Source organism: Saccostrea echinata, unplaced genomic scaffold (assembly GCF_033153115.1).
Source record: "Saccostrea echinata isolate AGI-Se365-2 ecotype Australia unplaced genomic scaffold, CSIRO_AGI_Sech_v1 ptg000016l, whole genome shotgun sequence".
NCBI classification, from domain to species: domain Eukaryota; kingdom Metazoa; phylum Mollusca; class Bivalvia; order Ostreida; family Ostreidae; genus Saccostrea; species Saccostrea echinata.
In genome coordinates, this window is record NW_026889765.1 from 15,272,919 (window position 1) to 15,288,865 (window position 15,947).

At 32.8% G+C, this 15,947-nt stretch overlaps 2 protein-coding genes across 2 annotated transcripts; one reads left to right on the forward strand and one right to left on the reverse strand.

Moving 5' to 3' along the window:
* The first annotated feature begins 6,568 nt into the window (after nucleotides 1-6,568).
* Nucleotides 6,569-8,852, forward strand: LOC133188503 (uncharacterized). Its single transcript, XM_061323960.1, has 4 exons — nucleotides 6,569-6,683; nucleotides 6,766-6,864; nucleotides 7,630-7,868; nucleotides 8,021-8,852. The coding sequence occupies exons 2-4, from the start codon at nucleotides 6,795-6,797 to the stop codon at nucleotides 8,153-8,155; spliced, it is 444 nt and encodes a 147-aa protein (XP_061179944.1). The 5' UTR covers nucleotides 6,569-6,683; nucleotides 6,766-6,794; the 3' UTR covers nucleotides 8,156-8,852.
* Nucleotides 8,853-8,854: 2 nt separating this feature from the next.
* LOC133188501 (kelch-like protein 10) lies at nucleotides 8,855-13,545 on the reverse strand. The gene is made up of 6 exons (XM_061323957.1): nucleotides 12,559-13,545; nucleotides 11,862-12,009; nucleotides 10,657-10,826; nucleotides 9,622-9,893; nucleotides 9,211-9,302; nucleotides 8,855-8,998 (listed from the first exon to the last, which is right to left on the reverse strand). The coding sequence occupies exons 1-6, from the start codon at nucleotides 13,532-13,534 to the stop codon at nucleotides 8,899-8,901; spliced, it is 1,758 nt and encodes a 585-aa protein (XP_061179941.1). The 5' UTR covers nucleotides 13,535-13,545; the 3' UTR covers nucleotides 8,855-8,898.
* Between the last annotated feature and the right edge of the window lie 2,402 nt (nucleotides 13,546-15,947).

Consider the following 15,947-nt stretch of genomic DNA (forward strand, 5'->3'; position numbering starts at 1 on the left):
TATAACTTAGGTTGACCTTGTATTTTATAGTACTCTCTTGCAGTTTTGTTCCATTTAGTACTTGTACATAGTAGATATTGATCTAATGTTAGTCAAGTATGCAAAAACAATTAAACAAATAAAAAGAACAGTCACATAGCAAACCGTGAGTAAATGTATATAAATTTCTGTATGTTTTTAATTAAACAAGCCTTTGTAAATTTGTAGCAGAGTATATTAATTGATTGCAAGTATTAAAATTGACTTTAGTAGGAAATTGATTTCAAGTATTAAAATTGACTTTAGTAGGAAAGCAGGAAAGCTGAAAGAGTGTACAAATGTTCCTGAAATGCTACAGGAAAAAGGGACAAGTGTTAATGTGTGAAACCTTTAAAATTATGTAAAGTCAGGACTAAAAATAATATCCATAACAATGTAAGATATACCTATAGGAATAGAGTATTCTCCAAATGGTCATTATAACATGTATAAGCTAAGTATTGTTAGAATCTGATAAACATGAAAATGAGAAAGCAGATATTGTGTTTACTAAACAACTCATCACCTATGTTTGTTCTACTTTCAGGGTATCTCCCTCCCCCCTCCCCTCCTCCCCACCCTCCACCTAAAAATAGGTACATCTGTGAATGCTGAATTTTATATACATATGTACTCTTGACAAATTGTTTTGTCAAATAATTTTTTTCTTTTCTTTTCCTTTTTTTTTTTTTTTTGGAGTCAGTGTGCAAAAAAAAAAAAAGAAAAAAAGATCCACATGCAGACCATAATATTCTTAAAAAGTCAGGAGTTAAAACTAAAAATCTCTACATGAGATTTATCAAAACAGACATGTTGGTTATTCATATAGCTATAGTAAAATCTTGCTGAAACTAAAGATCTAACAGATTTTATTCTCCAAAGAGTGAACATGTTTAACAACCATTTGTTACATGTACCTAGTCCATAATCATGTCAAATGTAAAATATGTGTATATACTCCCAATACCACTACCAATAGACTTCACAGTTATCATAAATTAAGATAAGTTGCATGAAATGATCATAAGAAAAAAAGAAAATAAAACTGAGATGTAATATATATCAAACACACATACAAACATCATTATAAACTGTATAAAAATTAAAACTAACCCCTGGTTTTATATTAGTTACAGGTATAATTCTATGAATGAAGTCTTATTTTTTTTTTACCTACCTTAGAAGCTTAAGGTCACCATTACATGTACACGTAGTAAGTTCCTGTGCTAAAGATAACAGAGATTTGACACCAGCGACACAGCGACAGGGCTTATCAGTAAAGAAAAGGCCACACCAACTTCTTATCAATGCTACCTACACAAACCTAGCTCAAGGGAAGTCACTCTATTACACATAACCATTCACTGTGCTACAATTATTTTATGTATACAATCAAAATATTGTATTAAGATATGCTAGTAAGACTTGTATGTACAAAATGCTATAGAAACTCATGCAGGGTTGAACATTTTTTTTAAAATTGATTGTTTAATAATTATATATATGTATAGTCTCAGAAAGCTTTCAGAATAACATACACAGGTAATATTGTATCAGTCAGCTTAATCTAGTGTTGACCCTGAGATCTGAACTACCCAAAGGCTACTATTTTTTAATTAACAAAGAACTACTGATTGTGATTTTGAAGGAATTTCTACCCATGTATCACCTTGCTGCCTTCAGGATAATCACTGACAAAGATGCACAATTGACATAAAATGAATGAACATTTAACAATCAGGAAATGAACATAATGATTATACAGGAAAACTTTTGTCAATGTTTTACTGACATTTACACTGATCTTGAAAAATTTATATACATTAAGAGTTTCGTTGACAATTGGTAGGAGTTTGTACATGCATACACATCTTTAGAACAGATGTTGTAAGTCGAATTTTGTCCTTTTGTTTGAAACGATTGAAATCTGCATCACCATATAATAGTGATTTAATCTGGGACTAAGATACAATCGAATTCTATAGGTGTATCTCATAACACATCATGTCTTTACATCAACACTGATTCACAGCTGTCACATTTCACAAAACATATGATATTTAACTAAAAGAAATCACAGAGTCACAACATATGTGTTGCCCACTCATTCACTATTTTGGAACCAGCTTGTGAACACTCCTCTGGAGTTAAAAACAGGCTTTCATCAAGACAACACAAATCTTATTTTTTTAAAAAAATGTTAAGCCTTTCAGCAACATCTCTCAATAAATGATGAGATATTTGGTATCATACTAAAACACCTACATAAACATAAATGTTCAAAAAGTACAACCTGCCTTCTGTTGCAGCACATCTAGAATCAATGACCTAATAAATTACAATTAAGTAACTGTTAATTACTAAATTTTGTCAATATTATACAGACAATGACGAACTAATCCAATACTTTTCTTGCCTTTTTTCCCAGCAGATATTGTCACAGTGATTAATTAACTCCAAATACAATTTCCAACCAGTAAATTTTTCATCAACTTATAAAAGTTTATAAAACTTACACAGAGAAAACCTTCATTGAAACACTAATGAAAAGTATCAGTGCTAAAAGTTCAGCCTTGCAAAAAAAAAAGTTAATGATAATGTACATTACTGATTGTGATATATATCAGTTCAAACTTTGCAGAAAAAAATATATAAAATCTGCATTGCCAGGTTTTTAATTGCCACTCTTGATCATTCAATAAAATGTAAACCACATTTCAGGAATATTATAAAACAACTTCTATTATCATGATTATCGGAATTAACTTACAAGAATACATGTAGTAATGTATCTTTATTTAAAGAATAAATGTAATAGCTACCCAATCTATATGGTATAAAGTGGGTTGGGGCAGTTTACGCTTTATAAACCGCAAAGCGGTTTATAAAAAAGCATAAACTGTTCCAACCCACTTTATATCATATAAATTGGGTAGCTATTAATTTCATTCCTTATAATTTAATTTTCATTCATTTAGTGTAAGAAAAAAAGATGATTGCCCTTAAATATGACCTCAAATTGTACAAAATTTAAACATCAGGCGGATTGATACGTTTTTGACGCAAGTCATTGTGACGTAGGCAACCCAATTTATACGATATAAAGTAAATTTTTTATCCAATCAAATACTGCGTTATATCTAGAATTAAATTATATATATTTAACATGTTTAATTTTTAATGTATACAAATAATATTGAGAAATCAAACTAATGTCACCAGGTTGATATTTTAGCGGTCTAATGTGAAAGTTTTTTGAGCCACACAGGACATTTGATCCTGGGTACTGTAGATCACTAAATTTTCGCGACACCTTATTTTCGCGAGATAGTCATTAACTCTTTAATAGCGAGGCAAAACTTTCACGAATTGTGGTTATTGCTCTATATAATCCTTAAAGAATATATTCTACGCGAGAATAAAATTTTCACAAACAAACTGTCTCGCGTAATTACGCGAAAATAAAGTTCTCTCGAATAAAAAGTGATTTACAGTAATCCAAAACACACTGGACCAAACTAAATTTGTCAGACCAAAAAACCCATTTTAAGAAAGTGAAACACATGAAAATGCAGAACCAAGGAAATCTTATAGTCCATGTGATTTTAATCACATTCATTTATGTACTTGGATTTCCGTGATGTTTTAAGACCCTGTGTCAAAATACAGTAAAACTCAATAAATATCAAACCAAAACCGGCACACAAATATTCAACAGTAATGGATTCAAAATTTTAAAAATTCTGTATATGTTTAAACAATTTATTTTGATATAGTTACTTGTTAAACTGTCCATTGTTTAAGTTAAGCATGCAGCTTTTCCTCATAGCAAATTTAATGGAAAACTGACAAAATTTTATTTTGGTAATGTGGATCTCATCCTATCTACTGTATAGACCTTATTCTATGACGCAAGGTCAGAAATTTGCCCAAAATTTGTACAGAAAATGTATTTGAATATACATACCAAAATAGGAAACCATCTTAACATGGTAAAATTTATTAAATTCTATGCATGGAAAATACAGAAAAGTCATCACAGTTAGATAGTTATGATGACACGTTGTACTAACGCGAAAGTCCATGTGAGTTATCGGGGTATTCACATTGCGCATTACTGAACACACTACTAACATTGACACTTGTTTCAGAGATCAATCTGTAAATAATCGGGTTTCAAAAAAATTAAAGTCAGTAATCAGTTTTTAGGGTTATTTCTTGTTAAAAGAAACATATTTGCATGATTTAGTGACAACCATGATTAAAAAATGCATGGAAATGGCGGGGCCATGCATGCGATGGGTGATGAAATTGGTAGGCTGGAATATATAACACTCCATATGAAAATAATTTAATTCTGATAGTCATGCACAATTTGATTGGATAAAAAATTTACTTCATATTGTATAAAATGGGTTGCCTACGTCAAAATGACTTGCGTCAATGATGTATAGATCTGCCTAACGTTACATTTAAATTCTATACAATTTGAATTCATTTTTTATGGGCAATCATCTTTTTTCTTAATTAACACTAAATGAATGAAAATTAAGTTATAAGGAATGAATTGAATACCTACCCAATTTATATGGTATAAAGTGGATTGGAACAGTTTATGCTTTTCTATAAACCGTTTCGTGGTTTATAAAGCATAAACTGCCCTAACCCACTTTATACCATATAAATTGGGTAGCTACTCAATTCATTTCTTAAATGAAATATCTTGAGTGATTTATGCTGAGAAGGATTTACATTGAGAAAAATTATTTGCATTCTTTGCAGTGTTTGATGATTGGGGGTCAGATCATCAAAAATTCGATCTCAAATTTATAAGCTGACAAATTCTACCTTTTTGCTTGTAACACTTTGCTACCAATACCATTAGTTGATTTGGGAGAAATTAATCAAATTAATGAATTGTAATTAATGGGAAATTTGAACAAGTCCAGCCGGGCAATGGTACGCGCAAATCTGTTAGCATACGGCAAAATTTGTGCGTCTCAGGCGGTCAGTCGCATGGTTATTTCAAACACTAGCTGTTCTTTGTTTAAATTTCTTATCATCTTTCTGGTACTTTCTAACAGTAATAAAATACCAAGAGGTAGTCAACAGTTCAGTTGGAGCACTGATAGGATTAAGTAGTGCTAAATCCTTATTAATACTTAAAGTTTTTATCATTAAAATACCAATATAATTTAATGAAGAAAGAAAACATTGAAGTATAAATCATTTGACTGAATATTTGAATGCTAAATTTCCATTCGAATGTTTGCCATTTACTATTCATTAGCGAATATTCGAACATTCGATCGTTTCAGCTCTATTTAGAATGTCCATCTGTTCATAGATCTGTGTCTGTCATTTCATCTGTACATCAATTGATCGTCAATCCAGTGTTAAGATTACTTTCCAGCTTATCTAAAGAGTGCCCAGACCAAAGTTTGGTTTGGGCACTCTTTAGATAAGATGGAAAGTTTGGTTACCAAACTGTGGTGCAAATGAGATGGATGCCTTGATTGTGATAGGGCGGGGTGGGGTGGGGGGGGGGGATAAGCCTCATTCAAACAATTCTATAGTTTGTTTTTCAGTATTAATTCTTTATCCTGATTATGTTACTTTTTTCTCTCTCTCCCTCTTTTGGAAAAAAGTGTACACGATTAGATTTATTAGTTCAACATCAACTTAGGATAAAAGCATTTACATTGGTCTGCATTCGTGTGCATTGGGCATTTAAAAAAAATGTTTCGTGCCACTACCTCATGTTAATAAAGTGTCTTCAACAAGTTAAACTTGTTCAACTTTTTTAGTTTTTAAAACATTAAAAGTCACGAATTTCAATTTGAAGAGTAATCCGAGATTCCTCTGACTCTAACCCCTGCTTTTATATTTTGACATGTGCAGGGGGGTCTCCCCTGCACATGTCAAAATATAAAAGCAGGGGTTAGAGTCAGAGGAATCTCGGATTATTTGAAGAGGTGCACCTATGAACAATTTCTTTCTTGACAAACACCAAAAGAGACCTTACAAAAAGTTATGCAAGTTCTTATTTTGAATATATTAAAGTCAATGGATAATTAGATACTTCGTCAAAAACTTACATAGGCTTACCGAAGACGAAGTTTCTTCCGCACGTAACACATAAACAGGAAGTGTATCAGACTGAAAAGCCTAAAAGAAATGAGTCGGAGAGAAACGGAAATATCTTTTCCGAGAATGAGTACAATATTCTGTAAAACCATAATTTCAACTTTTTTATAATAATAAAAAAAAATTGAGAAGTATATTGATAACACATGATACCAAAGATGATATAAATGTAATTAATTGTTATACTATTCATTCAAGCATTGACATACATGTAATTATTTTTTTTCCTTATGATTTCAATAATTTCATACTTTTCTGTTCTGGGCTCTAAATTAGAAAAATGATTGTTCTGTTCTATACATTAATTTTATCATAGAAAAAAAAGAATGAAAATTGTTTATAAAATACAGTTTTAATTATTTTTTTTGGTCCAAACTGGAAATTTTATGTTTCAACTTTCGATTTCGCCTATCCTCCTAACCATAGCACGATAGAACATTCGCCATGCGTCTGTCAATCTTATTTAACCTTAGATAGCGACTTGGTAAAACAATGGTCATTCCGTGAGATTTCCTCATGTAAGGTTTTTCTCTTAATATAAATTCTCTCTCTCTCTCTCACTCTCTCTCGTATCTACTACTTTCTTTTTTTCTTGACCAGACGAACATCATCGAATCACAAGACACTACATGATGACGACAAGCATAACTGCAAGTGTTCTCCTTGTAATGGCATTGATTATCGCTGCCAAAATCATTGGTAAGAATCAATTTTTGTGAAATTATGAGAAAGGAGTTATCGTTCTTTTTACATGTTTTACATGTATTTAATTTAACTATTCGTTGTGAAATATTGTAATCGAATGAAACATTTGTTCACCACATTTGTTGGCCACTAGCTGCGACAAGATAGTCCTCTCCGTTTTTAAGGCCACCTGAGCCACTCCATCCTCGCCAAGAGTCATGAGTCAATTCGTTGCCGTGGGCACGGTATGTCCCACGTGTTGACCCAGGACCTCTGGCGTTGCGAGGATAGAGCCACTCAGGTGACCTAGATATTGCTATCCGTTTTTGTCGTCATGTGATTTCATATTTGAATATCTGGAACCGCTTAACCAATTATTACAACCAGTTTTAAATTGGTATATATACAATGTACATTTTTGTAGATTTGGTAGCATCTATGGGCAAAGGGAACAAAACTATGGGTTTCATGGTCGCTGCAATCTTCAAAAAATGTCTTCTTTACTCCTGGATACTATAGTATCAAGTAGCCAAGCTGTTGGCATGATTATAATAAGCAATTCAAACCCTATACCAAAATTGTAATATTCATGTCCCAGGATCAGGGGTTCTAAAAAGGGGGTAGGGGCTGTATATATTTTGATGAAAAAGTGAAAAATACATTAATTCTTTGAAAATCTTCTGTACCTTTTTTTTTATATTTAGCAGACAAACTAAGTGCGTGGTTATGATGAGCAAGATGGGTGATATTTTTTTTTAAAAATTCCTTTGTTGTTTACAGACGACTCCTTGTTTTACAAATATTTGATTGGCACACACGACCAGGTGCGAGGTAGGTTCATCTCTATAACATCCTTTCTACCCAGAGTGGAACTGATTGATGGAACGGCGACCTACACAGTTTTGTGTTTCCTCGCTCTTCTCTCCCTCGCCCTGTTCTGGATCGTCTGCTTCCTGTTGGTTAAGATTCTTGTCTATCCATGGATAGCAATAAACAAAGCAGTAGAATTTATTGTCAGCGTGAGTTAAATTCTAAACTTTCAAGATTCTCTTTTAAAAGATATGAAATATACATGTAGATGATAAACATTTATATGAATTGTAGAACCTAGAATATAATGTGCTGCTAATTTGTTTCAAGTTATTATAATTGAGGGTTTTATCTGTTGCAGATGGCAGTTTATTTGTTCTCTTCGATGTCCAATGCTGTTTTGATCCAGATTATCAAGTTCGCTATTGTGCCTGTCACAGCCATAATTCTTTATTTCACTTGGGACAAAATTTTGCCCTATTTTCACAAAACTTGAACAGTTCATATGTCGTGACAATTGGTCAACATTTGTGACATACCCCTTTATGAAATCAACGACAATGTTTCTAGACCTGCAGCTACTTTTAATTAGCTATAGTTTTTTTCGTGTCGGAAAGATTTTTTTATTGATTCGAATATTGATTTTTCCACCCATACAATCCTTTTTGCCTGTTTTGAATTTACAGTTTTCTGTTTACTATTCTGATTACTCATTAATCATCATTATGTAAGTAATTTTAACTGCAGGAAAATAATCATATTATGCTGCCTGAAACTATAGTGAAAACGAATGTCATTCAGTAACTGTTATAGATATTATTAGTTCAAAAAAGAACATAGAAGATTCGAGGAATTTTTCCTAAAAAATGGGGCGGGGTTACTTCTCAAGAAAAATCATCTTTCTTTTATATATAATGTATACATGACTCCTCATTAAATTATGAGGGGTCCGTGTTTCCTGAGGAGGGGGGATCCAAAGTCATAATTTTTTCGTTACTTTTTCATATAAATTTAAGAACTTTTAAAATCCTACGGGGTCCTGACCCCCACCCCCTTCCTCTTGATCCGCGCGTGTACAAAATGATTCTTGCCTGGATGTGGAGCACTCCGCTAACAAGTGGATTTTCCACGATATGTCGAAAAAATGAAGTTAAACCAACATAATAAAATATAAATAAAAACAACCAAGTTTACACATGCTTCTTGTGTTTTTTTATTGTCTTTTAGCAATTAAGATATCTATCTTTCTTTGTGTATATAATCCTGGACACTCGGCAGTTCCTTTACTACACAGGCGCTTAATGCACTTCGGTTCAAATTCATATCTGTTGCGTCATACCTGAAATGGATTTCAAAATAAAAATGACATAATTAATTGCAGATTTGCAATGCATGTAAACTGGGGAAAGAATAAGAGATATTATTATTAAAGTGAATTTCATACAATTTTTCATCGCAGAAAATTCTACAAAAAAATTAAGTTTATAAGAGACTTTTATAGGAAGCATCGATCTATTCTACTTATCAAAAGTGGAGCGAACACATATTTACCATTCATCAGTGGAAGCGTCATAACATTCAACGTTAAAAATGGTTGTTACTCCATTAAACCCACCGATGGCAAACACCATTTCATCAATGACCTGAAGTTAATTTAGCAAGTAATTAAAAGTAAAAACGCCACTACACATTCAAGGATTTAACACTTATTGTACAAAATAGGAGGTTTAACAACTGAACAAATATTTGCGAGAGGTAATCCCCACTTTTTAAAAAAAAAATGTTTCGATCTGACAAGTACCAATATGTAGACATACTAAATATATTAGTTAATTATTTTGTATTTATTAAACACTCTGTCACAACTGAAATATTTTGAAATTAAAAAAAAACTTCCATGTTTTCAATAAGGTTGAATGCAAGCACGAGCCTTTTGTAAACTATATACATGTATATGTTTACCTCGATGGCGAAATTACTTCTTGGATTGAACATCTCCGGAATGGTCCTCCATCTTTTGGTTTTAGGACAATATTTTTCCCCAGTATTCATCCGGGTAATTCCATTAAAACCGCCTAAGGCATAAATTTCCTCTTTATAGCCTATGACGCCTATGCCACTGCGCCTGTTTCTCATAGGCTCGAGCAGTGTCCACTGATTTGTATTGGGGTCGTAATCCTCCGCGGTACTAAGGCATTCGTGACCATTGAACCCTCCACAGATGTACACTTTACCTTTATTTGAAACATAATATTTCATTAATCTATTGGGGTTTTTTTTAATATGACAAAACTTTTTTTTTTTTGGCAGAGAAATTACAGAATTTCTCTGACGATCTTAACATATTGTAGGTGTAGTTTTTGGCACTTTGCAACTAGTGTTCGGAAAAAAAAAGCATTGTGCATATTAGAGGCAAATCAGATACTAGAAAAATAGCAACTACTCGTGTTAGTATCAGAAAGCATCCTTCAGTATATTTCTATTCACACCACTAAAATTAGAATTATTATAAATAAACAAATAAATTTAATCCCTCAAATAAAATATTTTGGTCATCTAAGTACGAATATTTCACATGATCATAAAATGAATTCTGACCTGTTGTGAATATAAGTCTAAGAAACATTGGCATGTATTTTGGAGGACAGATGATACAAAAATGAATGCCTTGATTGAAATATATTTTTGGACCTATTTTGGTTGTAAATGATGCAAATGTTAAATTTCTAAAATGTCAGTTACGAAATTGTTAATCTTTTTTAACGTTCACAATTCTACCTTTCTTCAATCTTCCTTTAAAATCTATAAAAACTTTTTATCACCTTATAGGACATTATTGTGAAAAAATAAAATCTACATGTATGTGGTTAAATTTATTTTACTTATATAAACATGACTATATCAGTTATTTTCATGATTTTTGAAAAAAAAGTTTGTTTGTATCATCTGTCCTGAAGTAGGAAAGATCTAGACTTATAAATAATAAATTATAAATACCGTTGAGCGTGGTGGCGCTAGCATCGCTTCTCCGGTGGTTCATTGACGCCACAAAACTCCACTGGTTTTTGGCGGGAAGAAAGCGTTCTACAGTATTTTGTCTCATTTGACCATCATATCCTCCCATGGCATATATGCGATCCCCCAAAACAGTGGTGCTGACGTAACACCTGGAATGTACATGTATGTAGAAACTTATTCTTACCCCATAAACTAAAAAAATACCGTAGATAGATCTTGAATGCTAATCTCTGGACAGTCCGAACCCACACCACTATAGGTACATGTATGTTGGAGTCTTTCTTGCACTGTTGTTCAAAGACATTATAGCATTTATTTGAACATATGATTCACAGGTATTATATCAAATAAAACTATAACTTTAAAAAAAAAAATAGGGTTCTAGCGGGAGAAAATTTTGTCAAAAATGGATGCAGATCGGGCGAAAATGTCCGATTATTTCAATGAATCAGTATGTGTTTTAGTAAAATGGATTTTCATTGGTCAACTGATACACAAGAACACAAAGTATTTGACCATTAACATGAGGCCCATAGGAAGCAATTTCTGATGGGAAAGGGGGGCACTACCAAGCAAAAATTTCTGAGAAGCAAAGAAATGGGGGTCAGGCGTAATTATTGAGAAAGCACATACAAAAAGTAGTTTTTTCTATAATATACTATGTATCTGCAAAATTATGGGAGGGGGGAGGTTGCACTGTCCCCCGTTCCCCCTTCCCCCGTTCCCACAGGCCTGAACATTAAGAATTGATGGCCAACCTGACCAGCCAAAATGATTATTTCTTGTTCTGGATACCTATAGAGTTGTACAGATTTTCAGTACAAGGAGAAATCTTTCAGAAATTGATAACTTACACTAACTGTAGATCGAAATATTCTATATTTATGATATTGTGAACTTTATAATTGTTCAAATTGATTTGATTTGAATTTGATTTGATTTCAAATTGATTTGAACTTTATAATTGTTTCAAACTGATCTGACCTTTATACATATGTATTGCATTTTCTAGAAAGAAAAATGCTTTTTAGTTTACATGTGAAAGATAGTAAAAACAAACAAACAAAACACAAAAACCTAACTTGTGAATAACACTGTATTATAATCTGTCACATTATGAATTAAAAATAAATTCAATCATAACTTCATATAACAAACGGACTTTCGTCCTTCTGAACATGTACCTCTTGGCGTTCATTGGCGCCACTTCTTTCCATTCTTTGGTCATCGGATCAAAGCTGCGCACGCTGTTAAAATATTCCACACCGTCAAACCCTCCGATGACGTAAATGATGTGATTTACAGTGGACGTCCCGTGGTACGCTCTAGGACCTTCAAACAGTGTTATCGATAAGTTGAATATACTTGAAAAACTTATTTTCTTGAGGTTTTATTGCCTTTACAATATTAAAATGCTTTTGCTGAATATGATTGATAAGCTGCGTGGACAAATGGAACAAACTTAATCGTGCTCACATTTTTTCTTTACTGAAAGAACATCAGATATATAAACACATCACTTTTTTGCCAAACATTTCATGCAAAATGTCATATAAATTGCACCTTTTAAGGCCAAATAAGTATAGCTATGACAAACATGTAACCAATGTCGATCTACTGTTGTACTTTAGTAAGACCTGGTTTCTATGAAAGAATGAAGTATACTGCTGTTTTACTTACTAATGTATACGTATCTCATATACATGAAAGATTTTGTTTACTAGTTAAGTAACTCATCAAAACTCTTGATGGTTCTTGATAGCAAAGATGTAAATTGTTAAGCATACTTGTATATTATGTAAATTCTGTATACATATTCATAAAGGTATCTGAGTATGTGTTGCAATTTGAAGCATTTATTCACATATAAGCTTTACCAACCTGTGTCCACAGCGTCACAGACGATCCAACGATCCGCACGCGTGTCGTACGTTTCTACAAGATTTGTTGGAGATCCGCCACTCCATCCCCCAATAACAAATAAAATTTCGTGTGGCACGCGAGGTTTGGCTAATGGATTATTTAGATCAAGTTCTTTGTCTTCATCCATGTCCAGATCGTAAAGAAACTTAAGGGTTTCGATGATGACGGGTTTACAAGAATCATTGTCCTTTATATATGGATGAACTTTGACCTTTTCAACGAAATACTGAGTAGTTAAAAGCCCGAGCCTAATCGTTTTCAATAGTCGAGCGATATGTTCTTTCCTTGTATCTCGATCATAGTCGATCCATCGCAAAATTGCGTCAAAAACGAGCTCTTCATTTCTTACGTTCAACTCATCCGAAGATAAAATATCGCAAACCTCCTCTATATCTAGCTGTAGATACTCATTACTGAAGGTTAAGACATCAGCGATATTTAACATTAGATATCGAAATGCAGCCCTCTCCAAATTATGGCAAAAATAAGTTCTCGCGAATCTTCTTACTCCGATGCAATTTTCAGCCGTTAGTTCAGAGATCAGGAAGTCACAACAGAGTTTGACAAGACCCATAACATGAAACTGATCAGCTGCGGGTAGAAGATGTTCGATGTTTTCTGCTGTCACAGCAGCGTCTCTGGTGTAGGCATAGTCAATAATTAAGCTCATTATTTCGGCAGAAACTCCTGGAATGACCACTTCCCGTGTGTTTGTATCAAATAATTCATTTGTAAATAGTGTTCTAAAATACTGACTACAGGCCGACATGATATTCCGGTGAATTGGGAACTCTCTGTTTTCCACCTTTATTATTGCATCACATAACTGTCCACTTTTGCGCAGTTCCCACAGAATATTGCACGCTTCTACACTAAACTTCTTTCCTACAGTCCCCTCCATCGGACGCGAACAAGGGACTTCGTCTTCATCCATAATTTAATGTATTTCGTTGTTAATCTCTGTTCTAATTGATTGTGACGTAATAGAATAGAGATGGGTTTATTTTATTGTGACGTCATGAAATTCAGACGTCTTGCTCTGTGACGTCAGGAGGAAACATCATGACTAGTGCAGTGTTACGTTGATTAATTTTTGCAAAATTCAATATATTGAAATGGTTAAAATACCATATATTATTTTTAACGTTTGAATATTGCGATTTACCTCGGTGCTGAAAATAGAAAATAAAGTAATTAAAAAGAAAATCATGTAAATGTACCTTCAGATAAAAAAAATATACAGATATTCCGGTATTATCAGATATTATTTTATTATAGAATCAAATTCTTATTTTTTGGTTGTCATCGGTTGTATAACAGCACCTGACCGTGCCGACAAATTGAATACCGCGCGCTATTTATTTTTTTAAACCCCTAGTTTTGTCAATCGGATTAAAAGCGATATAAAGGCCTGTAGTGTGAATACGAATATACATTAGTATAATTAGTATAAGATTTTATGATGTTTAGAAAAAGACAGTATTTGAAGCGAAATGTATATTATATAATAATTTTAAGTTGTCCTTCGTTAGATCAACATGACACATGAATGCAAAAACCTAGCTTCCACTTCCCCACAACAAAAAGCTTGTCTCCCTAAGAAATCAACAACTGTTTGGGGTAGGGTGGTGTAAAGTGGAGCACCTGGCTAATTTCGACTGACCAATGATACCTTAAACTATTTTGTTTATGATCTATTATTGTCAACATACATCTATTTTATGCAGAAACAAAATGCATTTTAAAGTATTGTGTTGAAAATAATTTTATTTCCATAAGCGCAAGTCGCTTACTGAAATATGACGATAGCCAAGAAAAGGCATTATCACTCCCACCCCCTTCCCCAAATACTTTTTCACTTGTCCAAAATATATATCTTCTAGAGATGTACTTTTTCAAACATTTCAAAATATTTATTGTGATCAGATCTCTGAACTTGAATTATTATTATATGGTAGTCCTGATCATGGATTCAATACTAATATATATATACAAATATTTGAAGCAGTACATGCATAGTAGCAACAAAACGTTTTATTTGAACACTGTCATGTAGGTAACTTTTTTCAATATTTCCAAACCGGTATTTCAGCGCATTTCCCCCTTTTTTTATTGCTTTTCTTCAATCTTTGTTTAATAAATATTATACCTATATAGTGTGTATTGACCTAGACCTTGTTGTAGGGAGAGGGCTAAAATAGGCTTTGCCTACTGCCCAATCCCATTCACTTTTTGTGAATAAAATTATGTATAAATTAAATTTAAAAAATTACGAGTACTAGTATTTATTAGTCATTATGAGGAATTGTCAACTCTGGCAATCTATATAGAAAAATAATCAATGGCTTTCTCTGAGGTGACGGATTTATCAAATTTGTTGATTTAAAAAAATGTCCACATACTATATTTATTGCAACTGAAATGTCCACATACTATATTCATTGCAACTGAAATTCATGCATATTTATTTGATAATCTTTAGTTTTTACAAATTAAAATGCAAATCAGCTGAAGCGAAATCGGCAAAAATTACCCCTGCATAAACTGGCGTCAGTGGTTAACTTCAATCAACTTCAACCAATGAAAAATCAAAGTACAACCTAAGCGATACGAATTTCGCCAGAAAGAATCCGTGGCCATATGAAAAAAAAATTGAGGATAAGTGATTTGTACATGTATACGCATTAGAAACTAAGTTCTGCATCTGTTGAGTTTACATGCGATTAACAAATCAGTAATCGCCTCGATAGGTGCACTCGATGCTTCAAATTAGTCATATTTTGAAAAGTACCGTCTCCTTTTTTCAGTATTTAAACTCATTCAATCTTTTATGTTTACAAAACAACAAAATAATTTGAATTTATTATTTTTTTTATTGAGATGACGCAAATTATCGTAAATCGTATTTTGTATTTTGTAAATCGAACGCAATTTCATATAAGTCCAATCCACACTTTGCAAAAGTTGTTTCATTTTGCAGGACCAACTAAAAGGTCAAAAGGGAAAGAAATGACAATTTATCCATACATTTTGGCGTGCTCCGATAAACCCACTGTGTTTAAATATTTGTGTATGGGTAGCCTCATCATCCGGCAATCAATATACAAGATGTACAATTGTTTTCCAGTCAAATGACAAAGTTACAAACCAGAAAACTACTAAGCCACTGTGATGCTTCTATGGGGTTTTCCACCAAAGATGGTGACCAAGGGACACAACTTTTGAAAAGCGTGGATTCAACTTATACATGTAATCTGAAAAATAAAAGGTATTCCGAAGGAAAATTATTCAGTTTATCCTGTAGTATTACAGAGAGTGACATAGTTGATCAAAGACCTAAGTACAAA

Excerpts from the sequence above, each read along its gene's own strand:
- LOC133188503 (XM_061323960.1), top strand. The coding sequence starts at position 6,795 with ATGATGACGACAAGCATAACTGCAAGTGTTCTCCTTGTAATGGCATTG. Across the intron at positions 6,865-7,629 it reads TATCGCTGCCAAAATCATTG|ACGACTCCTTGTTTTACAAA; the intron begins GTAAGAATCAAT and ends TGTTGTTTACAG. Across the intron at positions 7,869-8,020 it reads CAGTAGAATTTATTGTCAGC|ATGGCAGTTTATTTGTTCTC; the intron begins GTGAGTTAAATT and ends TATCTGTTGCAG.
- LOC133188501 (XM_061323957.1), bottom strand. The coding sequence starts at position 13,534 with ATGGATGAAGACGAAGTCCCTTGTTCGCGTCCGATGGAGGGGACTGTA. Across the intron at positions 9,894-10,656 it reads TAGCGCCACCACGCTCAACG|GTAAAGTGTACATCTGTGGA; the intron begins GTATTTATAATT and ends TTTCAAATAAAG. Across the intron at positions 8,999-9,210 it reads GACGCTTCCACTGATGAATG|GTATGACGCAACAGATATGA; the intron begins GTAAATATGTGT and ends AATCCATTTCAG.